This window comes from Panthera tigris, chromosome F3 (assembly GCF_018350195.1).
Source record: "Panthera tigris isolate Pti1 chromosome F3, P.tigris_Pti1_mat1.1, whole genome shotgun sequence".
In the NCBI taxonomy this organism is placed as follows: Eukaryota; Metazoa; Chordata; class Mammalia; order Carnivora; family Felidae; genus Panthera; species Panthera tigris.
This window is the reverse complement of record NC_056678.1, coordinates 40,013,643-40,036,146: the sequence shown is the minus strand read 5'-3', so window position 1 is coordinate 40,036,146 and position 22,504 is coordinate 40,013,643. Positions and strand designations below refer to the sequence as shown.

Below are 22,504 nucleotides of genomic sequence, written 5' to 3'. Positions count from 1 at the left end.
GAAGGTTTTCGTTTTTAGGACGATAATGAAAAGATGACAGAGAAATGGGTGGGGTTGCAAGCTCTCACGATGCCCGGAGACGGTGGTCAAAGCGTGGGCTGCTCTCCCCCAAACACCACCACGGGCCAGCCCCCAGCCCGGGCCTCCTAATGCTACGGTCTGGTGAAGCCTCAAACGTAAGGCTCAGAGGTCTGGGTAGATGTGGGAGCCCACACGGCACAGAGAGCATATGGTGAGTGACTGGGGGCCCTCCAGAGGGGGTTATGGGGTGAGGAAAATAGGGCCCGGGAGACAATACTCCACCAGGATGTGTGGTCTTTAACCTACCACTTCGTGTGTGCATCACAGAGCACATTATAAAGGGGGAAGAAGATTCTCCCCCTGTCAGGCACCCCTACAGTACCCAGAGAGCTGGGAAATGGGGGTGGTGAGGCGCACTAGTGTGCCTCCAGCTGCAGTGAGACAGGAGCTGTTCTCCGGGGACGTGCTCTGAGCCAGAGAATAGTCTGTGAGGAATCCCGACGTGGCCCTCTCTGCTCCACGTGTCCCCTGCCACTTGTCTTGCAGAAGGAGACAAATGCTGTCAGTCAGACAGGCAATGCCTCAAGTCCAGTAGACCAAGCTCTGGGGAATAAAGCATCATCATATTATTGGGATCTTGAGGACAAATCACAATATAAATCCTAAGGCCAGGGTTTCTGAACAAAAGACATTAAAAAAAAAAAAAAAAAAAAAAAGGCTCAGCTCCAGGTCATCGACCCGCGATGGGGTAAAGGAGCCGAAGAAGGCACTCGAGGCAGGGAGGTCTCGGCTCCAGCTCTGCTGTGGAACAGTCTTTTCCGGCAGCCAGGTCAAGGCATTCAGGGCACACGGTGACACCCGGCCTTGGTTACACCTGGCTGATGATCTCGCCATTCTCAGGCACAAAGACTTGCACAGGGGCCCCTTCGGGCGATCTCCGGGGCACATACACTGTGGTCACCTGCCGGGGTCAGGAAGAAAGGAGAGATCTGTAAGCAAACCAGGTAGAAATGTCAAACAGCAAACACAGGTACACCATCCCTTTCCCTTAAGGACACTGACTGGCAGCTACAGGGGCCCAGGCACTCAGCCCCTGCCTTTCCAGGAGGTTCTATGTCCCCCAGTGATCACCCTTTATCCATTTTCCACTCCACTTTCTTTGGGGTGTGCCAGGCGCCCTGCCCTCCTCCTCCCCGCATTTCCTGGGCTCACTTCTTGTCACCCTCCCTGTCTGGCAGGTTGGGATAGGCTGGGCCTGGGCTGAGGACAGGTCCAAGCTGGCAGGAAGGGAAAAGCAAAAGCACGTCAGCTGGAGGGTGCGGCCTGGGACCCAGGCCAGGCCGCTGCCAGGCCAGGATGCCAGCTGCAGCCCAGAGACCAGTGGGTGGGGGAGGGATGTGCAGCTGGGCCTGGTAGGGATCTTGGGTCTCAAAGAAGCAGCCTGTTGGTAACTTCTGGAGGCTGCAGAGCCCTCCATGCCAGGGAGAAAGAAGACAAGACGCATATGTGTTATCCCTACTTCCAGAATGAAGAAACTGGGTCACTGAAACCAGAGTGGGCAGCCTTACCTCACGTCTACCTTACCAATCTGGTCCTTGGCGAATAAGAATCCCGCTTACTTATACTTACTCTACACTGTTCTGATCATTTTACACATAATAACTCATTTAAAGTTCATGGCCCTCTGACATAGTTGTCCAAACATTAATATCCCTTCCAGGGAGCAGGGCTGAGATTTGAACCCCCCCCCCCCGTGGCCTGGCTTGAGAGGCTGATAAGCCTGTGTGCTTAACCATTAGCCACCCTGCTTCTCAGCCCTGCGGCCAGGAGGGCCGCCGGAGGGGACGTGGACCCACAGGCAATCACAGGTCCTGGCTTCTGCAAACACGTGTCCAGACTCTCCCTTTGTCCTGGGCCTTCACATCAGGAAACTTGGGGGGTAATTCGGATTGGACTTCTGCTTCTGAATACAGGCTTATCTGCTTTGCGGATCATCTGTGGAGCCCGTAAGGAAAAGAGTCCCCGCTCTCTTCCAGGATTACCTCCACCAGTGCACGTGAGTGAGCGCTCTTGAGCCAGAGGCAAAATTGGGAGGTGCGTGGGGGAGGGGGGGGTCACGAGTGCCTTCCAAAGCCAAGAGGAAAGGTTCTGTGGCTTTTCCTTCCCAGCTGGGGACGGCGCGGCCACCAGCCTAGTGGCATCAAACCTCTCTACTCTGGGGCCCGCTAGAATCGCAGTCCGCCCCCAGCTGGAAGGCCCCGTGACCCCGGGGCCGCCCGTACCTGTACCTGTGTCCGGGGAGCCGGGGCTCGAGCGAAGCCCTCTCTCCCGGCGGGCAGGCTCCGGACGCGGAAAGCCCCCTGGCGGTCCAGCGAGTGCGGGCGGCCGCTCCGGAGGCGCGCGCGCTCGTGCCACGACTTGAGCTCCTCGGACACGGCCGCCTTGCTGAGCGCGCGGCCCGCGGGGCTGTCCTTCAGGGAGGGCGTCCGCACCAGGCGGCCGCGGGAGGCCACCAGCCGCTGCCAGCGCAGAGCGGCCGCGTCCTCCTCGTAGGCGGGGCCCAGGGCGGCGCGGCCCAGCTCCCACTCGCCTGGCGGCGGCAGGTGGCTCTCGGCCACCAGCACGTAGCGCCCGGGCGGCGGCAGCAGCTTGGGGTAGTGCGCGCCGGCCGGGACCCAGGCCCCGCGGGGACGGGGCGGCTCGGGCGGGGACAGGGGCCGCAGGAAGGAGATATCGGGGCTGCTGCTGCCCGGCGACGTGGGGTGCGAGATGCTGGAGACGTCGGAGCCGCTGTCCTCGGAGCAGGAGTGGTAGGCGGGGTGGGGCAGCGGGGGCTTGGTCGGGGGGAAGCAGGAGTCGGGCACCGTCACCGTGTAGTGAGTGGGGCGGCGGCGGGGGAAGGCGCTGCGGCCTCGGCCCTCGGGACCCGCCCGGAAGGAATCCATCCTGAGGGGGGGAAGGGGAGACGCACTGAGTTGGGGAGGCCGAATCTAGTCCTTTGGGCCTTGGGGGGGGGGGGGGGGAGGGGGGGTGAAGATAAACAGGTGAGGCAGACGCTCTACAAACCTCCCCCACCCCCCTCCAGGAAGCATCCAGACGCCCTCCTGGCCTGGTGTGCCATTCAACGTATCCCTCCTGCTGCATTCACACTTCTGTGCTTTGTGCAAAGCGTGCCACGGCCACGTGGGCTATTTTCAGCTGCTTTAGGGACCCTGTGTTCAGCCACATGACACCCACAAAATCCGTGGTCAGGTATCTAAGCTGGACCTGTAAAGCTGTCATGTGGTAGAGACTGTGTGAAGGAAGTAGATGGCCATGCACAAGCCAAGGAGAAGCCTTAGAAGAAACCAACCCCACCCTGATCTTGAACTTCCAGCCTCCCAAACGGTGAGACCATAAATCCCTGTCATTAAGCCACCCACTCTGTGGCATGCTGTTCTGGCGGCGCCACCAAACTACCATAGGGGGACTGCACGCAGGTCGACCCTCCACAAGGGGGCAGCCCAAGACCCTCAGGGGCTGAAACCCAGCCCCTTTTCCCAGTTTGCACAAAGGCACTGTTTGTAAAATAGCCCTGGGAGTATGTCAAATATAAAATTCATGGCCTGACTTGAGAGCAGTTGTCCCAGGCTGCACCCAGTCCAGTGCTGCCTGATGAGTGAATTTAAACTGACAGAAGAGCCCAGCACTGGTGCCCAGGGCTTTCCGTGGGGTGTAGCTAACAGTGCCTTTCATAACGCTGTCACTGAAACTATCACCAAGAATACTGATAAAGCACTTGGAAAATAACATACAACTGACTCTCATTATTTGCAGATTCTGTATTTGCCAATCCCCCCCATAGTCAAAATGCATTTGTAGCCTCAAAGTCAACACGCACAATACTTTTGCGGTCATTTGTGGACGCACACACAGAATGGTGAAGACTTTGACATGCTCAGTAGGCACATTCCCAGCCGAGACCGAACAAGGCAATGCTCTGACTTCTCGTTTCGGCTTTCGTACCATAAACGAGTATTCTTGCCACAGTCTATTTAGTGTCACGCGTTTCATATTCTTGTACTTTTTCTTGGTGACTTCACTGTTTAAAATGGCCCTAAGCATAGTGCTGAAGTGCTGTCTGGTGATCCTAATGGCAGGAAGGCTATGAAGGTGCCTTCAGTAGAATATACATAGGAGATGAGTTTTATTCGGGCATGAGTGACAGTGCCATTGGCCAGTTCAATGTTAATGGGTCAACAGCATATATTAAATAAGGTGTCTTTCAACAGAAACACACATAAAACAAGGTTATGGACTGATCGACTGACAAAAATGTTGTGACCAGAAGCTCTCGAGAGCCTCACCCTGTGCTTTCCCTAGGAGCAATGGTTCAGTATTGCTACTTTACTGTCTGCGGTGACTTTATAGGATGCCAGACTCCCACAAATAATGAGAATCGACTGCACATCAATTGAGAGAGTGAATCATCCACTGTCAGCGACCAGTAATACAACAATCTTAAACGGTTGCAAAAGTATCTACCAAGGCACATATTCTTGTGCCATAGGAGAATATAGGTTGGGGGGGGGGGGCGGAACTTGATTGGGTTGTGCAGAAAACAGCTTGCTTCACAAGTGACTTGCCTCTGGTTTTGCTGATTGTGGCAAAGCCTCTATTGAGAGGTGCCCCAAGAAGGGATGGAGAAGCCACAGCACTAGCCATGTGTCACCCAGTCCCACCTGTATCCTAGAAGCCACCACCCTCCAAATGTAAGCTCTCAATAGTGGGTCTCGCCTCCCCCTGCATCTCTGGGGTGACCTGTCTCTTACCTCAGAGACTGCGCCTGGCCCCTCCTCCCCTGCATCTCAGGGGTGGCTGGGGCACTGGTGCGGCCCTGCCGCTGGCCAGGAACGCTGCGGATGGGAACCACATGGTAGGAGGCAGGCTCCAGCAGCCATAGGCTGGAGGCACCAGGCCCGTCCTGTGGCGTGGTGGCTGGGCTGCTGCAAAAGAATTAGGGACAGGTCAGCGGCAAGAATGCCTCCATTCAGGGTCTCAAGCTGTGCAGAGGAAGGGGGCACAGTGGAAGGGGGCCCCAAAACTCACACCTCTCACCATCACACAGTTAAGGAGAGGGGCAGTCTCCCACGCCTTGCCCTGCCTGTACCCCCCTGGCCAAGCACAGCTCCCACCACTTCCAGCCCTCCCCTTCCTCCCTGTCCTGACCTGGACTCGCTGTTGGGTTCAGAAGATTTTCTGGGCTTCTCGTAGGGGTGGTCCAGGCTGGTCTCCTTCCAGGGACTGTTCTGGATGGGGGCCCGCTCCAGGCCCCCAGTCTCAGGTCCTGCTGGCTTCAGCCCCTCCAGGCTCTGGGGTGGGAGAGGCCGGGAAGGTGGAGCTGGGGACTCTGGGGGAGGTTTTGGCACTTGGGATTCCTCTGCGGGGAGTGAAAAGAAACCTGGTGAAGGCAGTGGCTAGGAAATCGGCCCAACAAGAACCTCCGTGGCCCACGCCTTGCTCTCCCTCCCACGGCTGCTTATCTGGCTGTTCCGGGCTGTGGCTCCAGGCCCAGATGCTCAAAAATGTTTTGTTCTCCTTTGGGACTTCCTCACCCATAGCTCTATTTTACACCTGCCTCCTTCAGGAAACCTCCCCAGATTGACTGCCTTTAGTTCACATCATTCCACCTTCTAACCTTTGCTCCTAGTATTATATCTGCAGCTACCTTTCCGCTTACCTAATTTTCTTGTTCATGCTGTGCCCAGGTGCATTATTTCCTTATTGACCTGGACACTCCCCTACATAGGACTGCGCTACCCTCTTGGTCCACCTTGACCCCCAGCATCCTTAAGTTTATAAACAGGGTTCTTAATCGATGGACAGCGTTTCCTTCCCCAGTGCCATCCTCTATTCAAAGAGGGCAAGGATTGTGGCCAGATGGCTCTTAGGGTCCCAGGGCAAAGGCAGGGACCCCAGAGCCCATAGGCTCTGCTAGAATTCACCTTTTCCTTCCCTGTCAAAATGATTGAACTTCTAGAATGGCAAAGGGTCAGCACATCCCCACCCTCAAATGAACGTGTGCAAGGGCACATAGAAATTAGCATCAAGTAGGAGCAGAGACCTGGAGCCCAGCCCGGCACTCCTGCCTTCACTAGTTCAATAAATCTCCACTCCCCATTTGAAGTCCTCAGCAGTGAACTCTGCCAAAGCCCCACTGTCTTCCGTTATGAGCCCAATCCTGACAATAGGCCCTAAACTACCCCTCTCACCTTCCTCCAGGAGCAGCCCATCTGATAGAGAGCTGTCATCTGAGGCGCTGAGCTCTGGAAAAGTCAAAGAGGAGAGAAAGAGGTGAGGAAATCAACTCCTAGATCTGGCTTATCCGGCAGTATTGACCCCACCCCCTTCCCGATAGCATCCCGTATCAGGAAATACCAACTGTGTACTAAATACTATGTTAGATATGAATTTATTACTCGGAAGTGGAAAAAAAAATCAGAAGCTAGGAGGAAACGGGAAGCCTGATTTCAATCCTAGCTCTTCCATTAGCTACACAACCTTGAATAAGCCATTGCAATGCTCTAGGCCTCAGTTTCCCTGTCTGTAAGAAAAAAAAAAAAAAAAAAAAAAGCCAGGGCTTTTTCTGACAGGGTTTCCCAGCAGTGGAAGGGAAAGGCGAAGTGTCATTCTGGAAGGCCTTTGGGATGGAAATAATTTGCCTAATGTTTCTATAGTCTTCTGAGATCATGAATACAACTCAACTCAAAGACCCCAAATCTGAGAAGCCCTGCATTACCAGTACCAAGAGCAGCGCAAAGTGGCAGTTTGAGTTGTGGAGTTGTGGGATCAATTCACAGCGATCTGATTCTTCAATTGGTGATATGGCAAGTCACTTGCATGAAATGGGAGTGTGACATTTCTGCATGGCGCAACAGCAGCTGTGACCCAGGAAATCAGAGGGAACTTACATTTGCCATTGCCCTTGAACAAACTGAAACATTTAGACCCTGAGAATACTCTACTGACCTGGATGGAATTCACAAAGTATTTTCAACTATGTTTGATAACAATGATGAGGGGAAATTAACAATAGCCAATATTTCTGTTGTACCAGTAGTTTTCTAAGTACTTTATGTATATTAATTTATGTCATCATAACCACCGTGTAAGGTAAACACTATTATCATCATGTAACAGGTAAGAAAACCAAAGCTTGCAGGAACTGAGTAACATGGCTTAGGCCAATCCACCAAAAGGTGGATTGAGTCAGAATTCATACCCAGACAGTCTGACCAGAGTCTGGCTTGTCACCGCTACCTACCATTTATGGGTTCTCCTGTTAGCTAGCATCTAATGCATAAGTCATTATCCAGAAAGTTCTAAGACAGTTAAACAATTCCAGCCATCTTAAAATCCTTTGTACCAGGACTGGTAAACTATGGGCCCTTGGGCTGAATACAGTTAACTAACTGTTTTTATAAATAAAGTTTTATCGAAACACAGCTACAGATTTATTTACATAAGGTCTGGCTGCTTTTGCACCACAATGGCAGAGTTGAGTAGTTGTGACAGAGACCTTATAGCCCACGAGGCCTAAAATATCTACTGAGCCTCTACAGAAGTTTGTCAACCTTTGCTCCACAACTTAAATGAATTAAAAAATTCTACCCAGGGTAGTTCTTAAACCACGTAGGGCATACTGCCCAAGAAGCTGGGCCGACTCCCAAGTAGCCAGCTAGGCCATGCTGTGCTTGGCTCATACTAGCCTTTGCTTTGGGGTTCAAGTGAGGCTACACCCTTTTACTGAATTCTGGTTCTCTGCCTCTGATCTTTTACAAAACCTCGGAGAATAAAGAGTGTTCTTTTTTACAGATCTGTCAAGTTGAAGAATTTGTGGGACTGTTACTATCGTGGTCCCGTGATGCAGCTGGGGTTAGTGTCATGTGTTTTGGTTTGACTATATGATCTGGGAAGAGAGACATCATCTCCCATCATCCCTAATCTTCATAAAAACAAGCATGTCAGAGACTCATTGGCCAAACAAATGCAATGCAAAGAGGGTGATCTGGAGACCCGCTGCTTTTGTAGAGTTAAGACATGGAGGGAGCACATCTATCTGCCAGCCAAACACAGCGGTTCCCGAGGGCCGCTCACGGTCTCAGCCACACTGCCCCAACCCAGCCCCGGATCAACCTCACCCTGCCCTCAGTGCAGCACTGGCAGCTGGACCCCCCAGGTGAGGAGGTAACTACAGAGGTCACACCCACCAACTCTGCACATTCTCAAAGGCCGCACTGTTCAACGGGTCGCCACTAGCTGCATGGGGGTTATGTTAATTAAAATAAAATTAAATTAAAAATTCAGTTCCTCGGTCAAACCAGGCACATTTCGTATACTCTAGCGGCTACTATAGACAGCACAGATATGGAACATTTCCATCACCGCAGAAATTCCAATAGACAGCATTGCTAAAGGAAGGTACTGTCAGTCCACAAACGCATTCCGAGCACCTACTAAAATTAGAGGTGTGTGTCATGGGGGCGTGGGGGGATTTCTCATCAAATTCACTGTGGTGAATTAGTTTAACACCTGACTGCTCCCTGCCACCTGCAAGGTACTAGCTAATTACCCCCACTTGGCATAATTAGTAATTATCCTAAATTGAATAAGCCTTGTGTGGAGACCAAGGGGGCAGGGTGGCTTTTCCTTTTCTTTTTTTTTTCTGTTTGCTTTTTTTTCCTTTTTAATTCAAAACACCTCTCAGCTACTAACTAATTATTAATCCCTTTCTACTTCCTCCTTCTGGGGAAAGCACAGCTGGGCTGAGGAGCCAGAGAAGGAATCACTTGTCTAGAGCTGCTTCCTCCTGCGCTCCCAAGGCAGGACATTAGAACCCAGGACCTCAGGCCCACCGGCAAGACAGGGTTTGAAGGTGGAGGGTGCCGCGTCTTTTTCTCTGATCTGGAGGGTGAAAGGTGCCCGCTACCCCAGGTTTCTTCTCTACAGCTGAGTGCACCGAGGTTTCAGAACCGCCTGTCTCCCATGGAAGGTTAACGAAAGCCCCAGGCACGTCCTGACCCGCTCATACCCCCAACGAGAAGCATCACTGGTCACAATGGCAGCAGCAGTGTGATATCCCCCCACACCCTCTGCCACCCCAACATCTGCAGGCTGCCGAGCAGTACGGGGCTGGAGAAGACACAGGAGGGGCTGAGGCAAACTGGGACAGGGGCACTTCTCACTCCCCCGCCGGCTCCCTACCAGCACAGCGCAGGTAAGCCCCTTAGGGACTTCCACACCCAAGTCAGTGTCTGCCTTTCAAGGGGGGGGCTCAAGTCCTGGGGATCCTGTCAGAGTGGAGGGAGGATGGAGAACTTCTTTTCCATCTGAGCCTGGGAGACCACGAGTATTGTCTTGCAGCCAGGCCAGAGCCAGTCGACCCAGAGAAGTCTGGCCATCTGAGCCTGGGTCAGGTGCACGGTCTCCTGGGTTTACTGGGTCAACTGTCACACAGAGGTACCTCCTCCCTCATTCTCTGCTTCTGCTGGAGGTGACCTGGGAGGTGTCTGGTCACACCCTTTCTCACCTACATCAGAGACGACGTGCGGCAGCGGGGACTCTGGAGACCTGTACTAGGAGCGTCCCCTTGCCCACAGCATGGGCCACTGGGCACGGGGGGTTCTAAATACGAGCATCCCCAACCAGAAGAGGAGAGCAGCCTCTGTGAAAAGCCAACCCAAGGTGCAGGGGTAGGAGCCAGAGGGTGTGGGAGAAGTAAACAATTCCCCAAGCCCAGACCAAGGCCTTGGTCTCCAGTTCCAAGGATGGCCCCAGGTCACCCCTCCCTTCTTCACCCCAGGTCCCTCCCCTACAACTGGGCCCCATGAGAGGCCAGGGGTTGAGGCAAGCGACGGGCATGATGCCCTGAGAAGTAGAAGGTAGGGCTGCGAGTGGACTTGACAAGCTGGGTTTGCGTCAGGAGAGGGCAAAGCCGGCACAACCGAGGGCTCAGAACACTTGTTGGAAGGTAACCCGGGCTGGGTGCACCGGTGTCCAATAATGGCAGGTCCTGGGCAGGGACGACTTTCTAGGTGCCCCACAGCCCCAGGTCTCTGGGCCACGGGGCTCAGGGACAAGACTAGAGGCACAGTAAGAGCAAAGAGCAGAAGTGGAGGGATTCCCCTTGACCAGGGTGGTTCTAGATGCTTAAGGGATGGTGGGGTGTGGCACTGGTGGTGCTGGATTTCAACCTAAACATCCCACGAGTAGCCCTGGGTCCCTGAGCAGCCTCGCTCAGGCCGGGGGACAGCACGTCAGCTCAAGCCTCAGGCTCACGTCAGCCTCACGCTTCCTGACCATATAAGCCAGCCCCTGGGGCCTGGAGGGCAGGAGGGTGGACCTGGCGGCTGCATAGACCCTGGGAAGAAGCTCGAAGTCAGCCTGGGGAGCACCTTTCTGCCTAGAAGGCCTTCTTGAGGGCCGTGGGCTTTGAGGTGGACGTGGAAGGAATGGGACGCTTCCTAAGGAGATTGGGGGAGAGGGCCTCACGGGATGGAGAAGCCCTGGGCCACAGCTTGTCGGGGTTGCAGAGGGTCAGGATGGGGTAGAGGTGGACCGAGGAAGCAGGTTTCCCAGCTAAAGCCAATCTGGACTATTAAACACAGTGCTGGGCATGAAGGCGAATGCAGTGGCCCTGGGGCCATGCCACCTGCCATCCCACCTAAGCTCACACGAGGCCCGCGTGGCCCGGGACGGGACTCTCAGGGCGACCGGCTCACCTCGGCCCAGGGGCAGGGCAGCGGCGGGAGGGGGCCCACTGGTGCGCCGCTGCTCGCCCAGGCAGCGCTCCAGCTCCCTCAGCTTCTTCTCCTCCTGCAGCATGGCATGCTTCCGCTGCCGGCGGGCCTGCCTGCTGAGGTTCCCCTCCCGGCACAGGCGGCGGGCCGCTTCGGCGATCTGCAGCTGCAGGGCTAGCTCCCGCTCCAGGCCGCTCAGGGGGTCCTGAGGAGTGGGAGAGGCAGGGGGCTCAGTGGCCGTGGGGACCCAGGGAAGGGCCCCGACGGACCCCCAGCCCGGGAAGCAGACGGCAGCACGGGCGGCCCTGGGGCCCTGGGGTGGAAGGTGGAGCGGTGGGAGGTGCCCGAGAGCAAACTTGTGGGCCCGAAAAGCCGGCCTGGGGACCCACCCGCCAACCTGCCCACTGAGCCGGGCAGAGCGGGCACCAACGTGGGCCTCTCTCCCTCCTGACCCCAAGGGCTGGGCAGGTGAGCCCAGGGGACACTTGCCACCTTTCGCACCATGGGGAAGGGATCCCGGGGCCCGAGCCGCCCCCTCACCACCTGCCTTCCCCCGCTGAGAAAGAGGACAGCCCTAGGGGCCAGAATAACCTGTTTAAATGGGCCATTGCCTCCCTGGGCTGGTGGTTGAGCTCTTAACTGATCTTCTGCCTACTGGCCCAAACAAACCCAGGGTCCTCTCGTGAGTCCCCAGCTCTGACACACCTTCCTCATGGCCACTGGGCTACATGTGAGTGGGTGCCCCTCATCGACATGGAGCCGAGCACCCTGACTGGGTGTGATGGCGGGGGGCGGGGGGTGGTGGAGATTGCCAAAAACCAGGAGAGGGCCCTGTGCCTCAGAAGCTGCCCCTCCAGACGGTGAGGCCTTGGCTCAGGGATCAACATTTGGGGGGGGGGGTGAGAGACAGCCCCCTGAGGTGCCTCACCTCTCTGTGCAAGGCCCGCTCGTCCAGTTTATAAGCTGCTCCAATCCTGCGGCGGACCTTGGGGGCCTTTTCCCCTGGTTTGAGGGGATACTCGGCCGGCAAGACACCCGTCAGCTCCTGCAGTGGAAGCAACGTCAGCCAGGCCCCGCTCCAACTGCCCAGCCCTTGGCCAACCAAGCATAGCCGGTACCCCCTTTGCCTGTGCCCACCCTTCCCCAGAGGCCCCTGCCCACTCCCCACCCCATCCCGTCCCCCAGGCCTGTCTCACTGGCCTCTTCAGGGCACCCTCCACATTCCCTCCTCTTTCCCTTCTACCTTCTGCTCACCCCCGCCAGAGATCTACTCTGGCCCTGGTTACATTCCCACAGGCACCTCTGTCAACTCCCCCTGTAGCCCCTCTGTCTTTCCCTCCCGTGTCTGGGGGCCCCACCTTGGCTACTTCCTTCGCTCAGGGCGGCTCAGGGCCCAGGTCAGGGACTCCAGGCACCACACCCCCACCTGATTTCCAGAACTCTCTCACAAACGGGGTTCCCTTCCCTCAGCCCAAACATCCCCAGATGTGGCTCTAGGGCTCCTCCGGTTAACCCCAAGTTATTGGGAGGAACCGGGGGCCGGCCGAGGCTCTCACCGCCTCCCTGAGGCAGAGTCTCTTCAGCTCCTCTAGGTGTGCCTCCAGCCGCTCTTCCAGGGCCCTCTGCTGCTTGCGCACCGCGTGGGTCAGCTCCTTCACCGGGGACACCGGGCTGTCAGGGCCTAAGGGGGCCGCAGGGCACTGGCTCAGGGAAGCCGAGGTGGGTAAGCCCCTCTCAGACACTCGTTAACTATCCCAGGCCCGCACGTGTACACACACACACACACACACACACAGCCTCATGCCTGCCCGCTGATCGCAGATCTCAGGTGCTGCGGCCTGTGTCATGACCACAAACGCCACATCTCCTGGCTGTCCGAGGTGGCAACATGACAGCTCAAAAGGAAGGGCCGCCTCACCAGGCCATCTGCAGGTGGTGGGAGGGCTACCCGGTCAGGGCTCCGTTCTCACCCTTCCCACCCTCCACCCACACAATTCACTGCTGCCTCCTCCTCCTTCTCCTTTCTCCCTCTCCCTCTCTCTCTCTCTTTTTCTCTCTCTCATTCACACACATGCTTCTTTCTTCTCTTCTGTCAGGACCAGACCAGGCCCACAGACTCAGGCCAACCAAAGAGACAGGACCTTTCCCATCAGCCAGATAAGATTTTTCTACTTCTTAGTAATCACTAGGGCCAGAGTTGCAGAGACCTGTTCCAGATAGGATCACACCTCCAGGCCAGACCATCCAGGAAAACTGCAGTCCCTCTCGTATTTAGCCCCCAGCAGAGGCCTCTCCCACCCCTCCTGCCCTCCCCCTACTCCAGTCTTCCAGCTTCTCAGCCTGGCCGGCCCTGGGGCCTGGGGCCTGGGGCCTCAGAGAGGCAGGGCAAGGGGGCCCACGTGGCGGGATTCCCCAAACCACTCACCAGACTGCAGGATGATGCCGCTGTCAGTGTCGCTGACCTCATCCTTACTCTCCATGGTGGATTTCTGGGAGGAGGGGGCACAGAGTAGGGAGGGGTGACACCGTTCCCAAGCTGAGCCAGGATGTGTCAGTGGCCTGCAGTTTCCCCAGCTTTTAAGAGAACAACAACAAAAAGATAGATGTGAAACCCCTTAGTTCCAAACAGAGCCTAAGGATCAGATATCTGAGGGCACGGGGAGTGGAAGTGAGGGCCATATTTCTGGAACAGTCTGGCCTGGGGTGTTCTCAGCTCTGGGGGTGCTACCGAGAAGGCTCTGTGGGCCTCACCAGCAAAGCCGCTCTCGGGGGCTCTCTGGGCCCACCCTAGCCTCCTGCCTCCTCCTTCTGAGAGGGGCCTCTCAGCCCAAGAGAGTCAACAGCAGTGGTGGCCACAGGGACCACCGAGACTGGGGACAAGGACAAGGAAAAGAGCAAGAAAGAGAATGAAAAGGAAAAAGATAAGAAAAAATGGGTGGGAGGACAAAGCAAGGAGGAAAGGAAAGCAGGAAGGGGAAGATGTCTTCTTGGGGCACAGCCCTCGATCGCCATGGGGCTGACTGTCCTCAGCCCGAGAACCCAGGAGGCATGAGACCCATCCCGCTGCCCCAGTGGGTGACAACACTTCAAAACTGGCTGGGCACTGGGTACCCACCCAAGCCTGTGCTCTCGCGTCCTCAAAGCCCAGGCTGCCCTGCCCTCTGGACCAGGGTATGCATCCAAAGGCAGGTGCCAGAGAGCTGTCCCAAAGTTCTGAAATAATTCCCAAGCCACTATGTCTAGGAGACCCCTCAAGGAGGAGTCAGCTGAGATCCCCTATCCCCCACAGCCAGAGGAGACCCGGCGTGTGTGTGTGTGTGTGTGTGTGTGTGTCAGGGTCACGGGGGAGGGGGAGGGGCTGTGTGACTAGAGTGGAAGCCGCCCGAGGACAAGAAGTCCACCCACTCCTCTATCTCCCTGGAGCACTTGGGTGGCACAGGTACAGTCTCGGCGTGTGTCGGCCCAGCTAGGGGTACCAGTCTCCAAAACAACACCTGCTCCTCACCGAGCCCACATCCCTGGGTCAGGGTCTCAGCTGGCCGCGGCCTGGTAGCTGTTGGCTGGAGCAGGGGTAGGGAGGGGCGGGAGGAGCCCAGGCAGGCCGTCCGGAAGGGGAGCCCAGCCACCTCCTCACTGAGTCAGCCCATTGAGCAACAGTCCAAAAGTCCTTCCGAGTTTCTGTCTGGAGCTTATCCTGCCTCCCCACGGCACAGGGCCACGGGGTGGAGGAGGTGGGCTCCACCCCTCTGCCACCAGCCAACAGCAGAGGCAAGTCAGCCCTGGGAAAGCCGATCACAGCGCAAGGCCAGGAGAGGGAGAAGGGACTTCGCACAGCCAGGCCCCCAGTAGGACCTCTGCCTCTCGAGACTGGAAGAGCAGGACCGATGGAACGCTTTTATAGACCTCCATAAATGGCACAGCCCAGCGAAGTACCGTGGGCAATAGCAATAAAAAGGTGGCCCTGATAACAATATGTACCTGCACTGTGAAATTTCATTTTTCCCAGAAAGTCCAGAGAATAGATGATAGGATGAAAGAAAGAAAGAAAGAAAGAAAGAGAAAAATGTTTACGTAGGGCCTTTGTAAACATGCCAAAGAGAGAGACCAGCCCGTGTTCTAGAAACCCAGAACAGGGTAATTAGTGTGAGAGTTACCTCTGCATGGCCCATCCCTCCCAAACCTTCATGCCCCCTGGAGATGAGAGCAGGACAGAGGGGCAGGCGGCTCACCCACCTCCCACCCGCCGCAGGCAGCCTCTGACCTTCCCCAGAAGCCAGGGCCAGGGCCCGGGCCCAGCCAGAACTAGGAAGCGAGGGTGTCTCAGCTAGCACGGTGAGCGTTCTGCTTTGCACAAGGGAGGAGGTAATGTGGGAGAAAAGCCATGAATTAGTCACACTTGCTAATTAATTATTAACCACGAAGGAGTTGCCTTGGCAAGTTACGATAACTCAGCCCCTGCTTTCCTCCTTGACTGGTGCGGTGTGTAGGGTTACGCGGACAGAGGGGTGGGTATGAGAGGAGAGCCCCCTTGGCACACCCCCTCTCCTCCAGTGTTCACCGCCAGGGTCAAGGGCACACGCTGCCAGGGTCTGATGCCGGGCACACTCTGGGCTAACTCACGGCTCCAAGCGAAGCAAAGAACACAGGACCCAAAGTTGAGAGCTTCAAGCTGTAGTTCGGCTACTGCCTGTGTTGTCCTGAGAAAGTTACCTGGCCCGGCCAGCCTCCTTTCCTCGTGGACACAAAGACTAGACAGTGTCCAGGGAAGGCCCTTTCCAGCTCCCCGCTCAGAATCTGGACCTCTTGGACAATGCCGGGCTGAGCAGGAACCCCAAACAGCCATGTAGCAGTCGCCTTCATGTGCCCTGCCAAGGCAGCCCTCCTGGCCGTGGGGACCCTGCCCCGGGAGCCCAAGGGATCTGCTCAGCTCCCGCCTCCACCAGCACCACAGGAGTCCCTTGAGCCTTAGATATTTAAGGCATTGCTTTCAGATAAAGGCAGTTCAGGGAACATGCCCAACCCCTTCCCAACGCAGGAATCTCTCCCTGCCCTCTAGACCCTCAGCTCTAAGCGGCAAGCCCCAGGGCTGGGTCCTAAGAAGCAGTCCACCTGACTGAACAGTGTCCCCAGGAAAAGGCAGACAGGAAAGAAGAGGCATAGAGGAAGGAAGGGAAACACCAATGCTGTGTCCCTCAGGCTGAGCCACTGAGGACCCTCCTCGATCACCCGTGTGCCCCCAAAACCAGGTCCTGGGCCTCTCGCTTCTTCCTGTGGAGACGGAGGCCTGGGGACTACAGCAAAACTGTAGCAAACCCACAGCAAGGGGCTCCTCATCTGGGCCCACCAGCACCCCCCTATCATCCCATGCCCCAGACACAAGGCGGAGGAGGAGGTGGTGACGAGGGCTACTACAGGGGCTCCCCCCACTCCCGGGCCGGCCTGCCCCCCAGCCCCAAAGACCTGTTCCACCCTGCCCTGCTCTCACCTGCTTCTGGGGTTTAGTCCAGGATTCCAGGAAACACCCCCGTTCCCAGGTCAGGGGGCCGAGGGGTGTCGCATGTCGCCTCAGGGTGTCCCAGGCCACTGGCCAGTCTCCCTTGTGCTCTCCTCTGACCTGGCTCCAGCTCTCTACTTGCCGCTGCCGATGGCCGCCCCTCCCTCTGGTCCCGCCTGCTGGCCTGCCTGCCTTTCCTTGTAGGCTGCCTTTCCTCCTAGGCTGCCTGCCGGGCCAGGGGAACCAGGTTACTTGTTACGACTTGAGTCAGAGGGGAGGAGCAGGTGAGCAAGTCCTTCCCTGAACTAATCCTGCCGTGGCTGTTGCCAGCAGGCAGCTCCTGGGCCTCTACGCTTCCGGGGGTGGGGTGAGGAGGGAGAGAGGGGCTCCCCGTGGAGGAACCCCAGAAGAAGGCAACGGGGGTCATGTCTTCATGGCCTCAAGGGACTCCAATGCAAAAGTGGTGAATGGTTAGGGCGCACAATTGCTCTCCTAACCCTTAGTCTCCCTAGCAAGGAGAGAGGTCAAGGCATTCGAGACCCCCAGAAGCAGGGTGAAAGGCCACTGTCCATGGGGAATACCAACAAGAAGTTGACAGAATGACAAGAATAGGTCATGACTCTTTCCATACACAGTCATGGAAAGCAAGGCCTGGGTTTTGTCTCTCCCAAATCAGGTTTAAGGAAATTTCAGGCAAGGCAGTAACTATGGAAGTCCGTATGGGAAGGCTCTAGGGTCCCTAAGAAAGCAAGAGTGGTCTCTCTTTTCATCCTACTCATTTCCTCCCAGGATCATCAAGGCCTATTTATTTCTTACATCCATCCCTCAACAGGGTCCACGGCGCACTAAGCTGAACCCCAGTCCTAGCCCCTACGCCACAGGAGAGCCACTGGACCCCAGGCTCTAAATCCACTCCCCAAACATGAGGGACCAGGGACCGAAACGGAACTTGTTTTCTACAGAAAACAAGCCTCCAGGTCTCCCACCCCACTGGTCCTCAGACAAACCCAAAACTGTTTAGAATTCAGCCCACTTCATTGGGCGAAGCAAGGGCTAAGGCTACCTGTGGCTCCACATGGAAAACACATAGACGTGATACAGATTAAGGACTACATCCCTCAAGGCTTACATCGCACCACCTCCCTTTCTCCCACTCTGATGTTCCCACTGTGTCCCTTCATGCTGGGGTATCAGCACCTCAGCATCTCTCTGGATTGCTCCCCTCCCCCAGCCCCATCTCCAAACGCCCTCCCCTTCCCCGTGGCTGGGCAGGTAGAAGTGTGCTCCACCAAGTGTCCCCTGTAGAGCAGAGCTGTGTCACCGACGGAGTTCCTGTCTGCCTTCTTCCCTTCACCTGCATCCCCCACAGTCCCTACACACATACCCAGCTCACCTTCGCATCCTATACACACCCTCTTTCCAAACAATGCTAGTCCCAGAGTCCTCCAGGCTGACCACTTCCTCCTCTCCCCAGGCTGAGGCTACGGCCCCCCCCCCAACCGGGGGCAGACCCCTCCCATGATGTGGAGCCAGCTTTGGGTGTCCCAAAGAGCCTGCAGCCCTCCCCTCCCCCTATTGGCTTGTCACATTCTTCCAAAGAAGACAAACACAGAGAGATTGACTCTGAGTGGAACTAGTCCCCTTCTTCCACCTTGCCCATCCCCCAGCTCCAGGTGGGGGGTGTTGGAAATCTCTGGAACCAGCCCATGGCATGTTTTTTAATGCACAAAAAAGAAATGAAGAGAATCACCAGGAGAACGAATTATATTAAAATACAGTTCTAAAAACAAACACATAGTAATATATAATGCTTCTTTATTAATGTTAAATGGGATGTGGCAGTGGATAGTTTCATAGAAGCGATGAATGTAAACGGTGCTTCGAGACAGAACAACTGCGACGTGACCGTAAACTATCTGTGAATTCTATCAACGGCAAAGCCACAGCTACTGCCAATGGTTTCTTGCCTTCATGATTGAAGGCAATGCTAAATTTTTGTTAAAGGTTGGTGTGAAATAAAGATATTTCTTCCCACCTAAGTTCACAAACGCTCTGAATTCTATCCACAGATGCTTTGGTGCCCGGGACCCAGTGAAGAACCCCACTTTCAGGTAATCCCCCCTCTCTGAGTTCAGAGGAGAGAAATACAGATAATCAACTCACCGCATTGATCCTCTGGAATTTTTGTAAACCCCCTGCTCCCTCAAACTCACATGCAGCATTTCCTGACCCAGCAGAACGTGAGGTCTGGAATGCGACGAGCCAACCAATTCTCCCAAGAACCCTAGATCCAATGGGTTGGATCTCACTGTCTGCCAGGCCACTCAACGCAAAATACCAAAAGGGAGGTGGGTAGTACCCCCAGGAGCTGGCTGGGGTTCAGTGCCCTGCTGCCCGCTGGCCTAAGGGATCAGGGTTCTCAGATCAGTGCCCTGCCCCAACCCCCAGAGCATCAACACCCAGAACACAAGTTGGTGAGGACGTGGAGTGTCCTTGAATAAAGTCAGACTACTTGGAATCTGATTGTTCAAAGGAGAAAAACTGCATCTCTTTAGGATTTTCACTTCCCAAGGAGAAGTGCTGCATCAGGAAACTTCCACACTCTGTGGCCATCCACTCCCACAGTTTCAAAAAGTTCCTTTAAGTTTCTTCTGCTACACGAGATTAGAAGTTCTTGAAAGCAAGAGCCTCATCTACCGTCATCACATTGCCTCCAGCACCCAGCAAAGAACAGTCTCAGGCACTCCTAAGATCCCACTTAATGAATTAACAGATCAATGGTCAGCCGCCGGAGCCAGCAGTGCAGAAAGAAGGGGAATAGCCCGGGACCCTCAAGGCGAAGGAGGGTGGAAGAGGGTCCCTTAACTGGTTTCTTTCTCCACTCTTCTCCGTCCCCACTGGGAAAGGTGTTCGCCTCCAGCAGGCGATGGTGGAGTGGGTTCTAGCCAGGAATGCGCCCTGAAATCAGACCTCTCGGCTTTCCTTAAAAAGCCCCTTTGTCCGGTCCACCCTGCTCCCCTCCCCCACCGCGCCCCTCCGCATCCAGGCGGCCCGAGACTTTGCTCCTTTTGTTTGGCTGCTTTCTGGCTTCCCGGAACCTGGCCAGGGGATCCACAGGCGTGGGGAAGGTCGAAGGAGAAGGGTTGAGGAGTCGGAAATGTGCACTTTGGGTAGGAACTTGAAATTCCCACCCCCTTTGTAAATCACTCCGTTCCTGGTAGGGCCAGCTCCGCTCAGGCCACGGACCACGGGTTCAGGAGCTTGAGCCCCCCAGTTCACCCGCGCTGCGTCCCCCTAAGTTTTCCCCCTTACCTGTCCCATGGAGCTCTGGCGCCGCCCGCCTGTCCCCGCGCCCCCCGTTTCTGCCTCGAAGCTTCAGGACCTGTTTGTCCAGGCCATCTTCTCTCTCCCCGACCCTCCTCCCGGCCTTCCCTCCCGGGAGGTATTTCATTTAACTTCGGCATTTGCAGCATCCCAAATGTTAAAGATCCCAAGACATCTGTCCCCTGGGGCATACCAAGGCCCAGAGGAAAGAGGGGAAAGACGCAAGAAGGGATTCGAGATTCCGATCCAAGAGTCGGGGCGGGACCCCATGGCGGGGTGGTAAGATGCCAGCGAGAATGGGTACCCTTTGGGGACCCCGGCCCGGGGGGGCGAGACTGCCCCCTTCTCCCGCTTTGGGACGCCGGTGCGGCGGGACACCCCCGGCACTACCAGTTTCCTCCGCCCGGGCGGGAGGAGGCTCCTCTCTCCGTCCGAGGGCCGCCTTTCATCCGCGCGCTCCGGCCTGGCCGGGGGCCGTTTCCATTCCTGGAGACCCCGGGGTGAAAGAATGAGAGGAGCCGGCAAGAGGGCGCCGCGCCCCTCCCCCGCAGGCCCCGTCCCCCCTCCCCGCGAGTCCGCTTCCCCCTCGCTGGGCACCGCGGTGCTGCCGAGCCACCGCGCGCTGGCGCAGCCGCAACCGCCTCCCCCTCCCCCGGCCCGAGCCCAGTCCTCCTCCTGGGCGCCGGCTGGCCGGGCTCCGCCGCGCAAGGAAAGGAGCCCACTCCCGGTGAGCGCCTCCTGCTGTTACCGCTAGCCTGGTGCCCTCCCTCCCTCCATCCGTTCACTCACTCTCTCACTCACACGTCCCTGTTTTCATTTGTGCGAGAAGTTTATGGAGCACCTACGAGTGCCCAGCACGGTGGATCAAAGTTCAAATTCTTCCCTGGATGATTCCCCAACCTAGGCCAGTAATCAAGTAGCAATAGCATCAATGAAGCAAGGGCTGAAACTCAGAGCAGCGAGAGAGAGAGGGGCCGTGCGCGCGGCTGGGCCAGGCTGAGGGTCGCAAAGTCTGGCGGGAGAAGGCATGTGCCCGGGGAACAGGCGGGAGAACGCAAGAAGGATCTTGAGGCAGCTATGACGGGATATACAAACGCATGGTGGCAAAGAAGCACGGGGACCTAGGAGCTGCGCGGACCTTAGGGTGTCGGATGAGGAGGAAGGAAAAGAATGAAAACAAAGACAAGGCTAAAGTGCCAGGCAGAGGTTCATCAGGAAGCAGGGCAGCTCTGTCTGGTCGTCCAGGTTTCCACCATACTAAGAGGGAGGACTCACCCGTGTTCCACCCACCAAGCTGTGTGCCCTGCCTAGAGGTGGTGACTTTTTCTCATTTGTCCAAAGGCACTATATGAGCTAAATTGACTGAAGAGCCTCGTGGGCTAAGTAAGGATTTAAGGTTTTTATCCTGAAACTGAAGAGAAGCTAATTGTATTAGTCAAGGTTCTCTAGAGACACAGAATCAATAGGATATATGTATATAATACATATGAGAGAGAGAGAGAGAAATGGAGAGAGAGATTTATTTTAAGGAATTGTTTCATTCCGTTGGAAATGCCGTCGAGTCCAAAATCTACAGGGTGGCCTGACATGCTGGAGACCCAGAGAAGATAGCAGTTCGAGTCCAGAGGCAGTCTGCTTGCAGAATTCCTTCTTCATCAGAGGTCAGTCTTTTTTCTGTTAAGACCTTCAACTGATTGGATGAGGCCCACCTACACTATGGAGGATAATCTGTTTTACTCAGTCTACTGTTGGTTTAAATATTAATCTCATTTAAAAGTACCCTCACAGGGGCACCTGGGTGGCGCGCAGTTGGTTAAGCATCAGACTTTTGATCTTGGCTCAGGTCGTGATCTCTCGGTTCAAGAGTTGAGTGGAGCCCCGCATCCGGCTCTGCACTGATGGTGTAGAGTTGGCTTGGGATTCTGTCTCTCCTTCTCTCTGCCCCTCCCCCACTTGTGCTAGCTCTCTCTGCCTCTCTCTCTATCTCTCTCTTAAAATAAATACATTAAAAAAACTAAAATTAAAAATACTTTCACAGAGGGGCACCTGGCTGGTTCGTTTGATAGATGAGTGTGCAACTCTTGATCTCGGGCTTGTAAATTCAAGCCCCACATTGGGTGTAGAGATTACCTAAAAATAAAATCTTTAAAAAATATATAAAAATAAATATACCTTCACAGAAACATCTAGAATAATGGTTGACCAGATATCTGGGTACCACGGGCCTAGCCAAGTTGACACATAAAATGATCCATCACACTACTGAAAACTGTCGATCCGGAACCTAGGCAGACTCCGTTTTAGATCACTTTGATGAATGAGCGAATGGAGTGGGGAGCATTCAGAAACAGCTTTTTAGGAGGTAGACCTGGCCTGACTTCACAGTTGACCGGCTACAGACCGTGGCAGGGAAAAAGAGGGAAGAGTCTAAGGGTTCCCAGGTTTTTAGCTTGAGGGTTCAGCGTAAGATGTGTTCACCTGAGGACATTGAAGGTGATGTCCAGTGAGCAGCCTGGCTGGGGGTTCTAAAGCCCCAGGAAGTTTGGAGAAGGGGGCTTGAGAGCCACTACAGAGCTGCAGCTCTGGGAGTAGGTGAAATCACGCAGGAAGGGTGTAGACAATGAGAACAGGACAGGGAAGGGGGTGGGATCCTGGGAACGTTTAGGGGGTAGACAGAGGGGAAAGTGCCTTTGAAGGTAAACATTATTGGGGCACCTGGGTGGCTCAGTCGGCGTCCGACTTCGGCTCAGGTCATGATCTCACAGCTTGTGAGTTCAAGCCCCGCGTCGGGCTCTGTGCTGACAGACAGCTCGGAGCCTGGAGCCTGCTTCTGGTTCTGTGTCTCCCTCACTCTCTCACCCTAACCCACTCACATTCTGTCTCTGTC

The 22,504-nt window shown here is 55.7% G+C and overlaps 1 protein-coding gene across 2 annotated transcripts; it reads right to left on the bottom strand.

Annotated features, from left to right (window-relative positions):
• Nucleotides 1–720: 720 nt before the first annotated feature.
• On the bottom strand, nucleotides 721–19,781 carry INAVA (innate immunity activator). 2 transcript variants are annotated; one of them, XM_042976120.1, is made up of 10 exons: nucleotides 19,606–19,781; nucleotides 13,225–13,373; nucleotides 12,356–12,480; nucleotides 11,728–11,844; nucleotides 10,782–11,004; nucleotides 6,273–6,326; nucleotides 5,230–5,440; nucleotides 4,833–5,006; nucleotides 2,310–2,967; nucleotides 721–982 (listed from the first exon to the last, which is right to left on the bottom strand). In XM_042976120.1, the coding sequence occupies exons 1-10, from the start codon at nucleotides 19,764–19,766 to the stop codon at nucleotides 890–892; spliced, it is 1,965 nt and encodes a 654-aa protein (XP_042832054.1). In that variant the 5' UTR covers nucleotides 19,767–19,781; the 3' UTR covers nucleotides 721–889. The 2 variants fall into 2 exon arrangements, with proteins under 2 accessions (XP_042832054.1, XP_042832055.1); XM_042976121.1 differs by lacking the exon at nucleotides 19,606–19,781 and adding an exon at nucleotides 16,285–16,466.
• Between the last annotated feature and the right edge of the window lie 2,723 nt (nucleotides 19,782–22,504).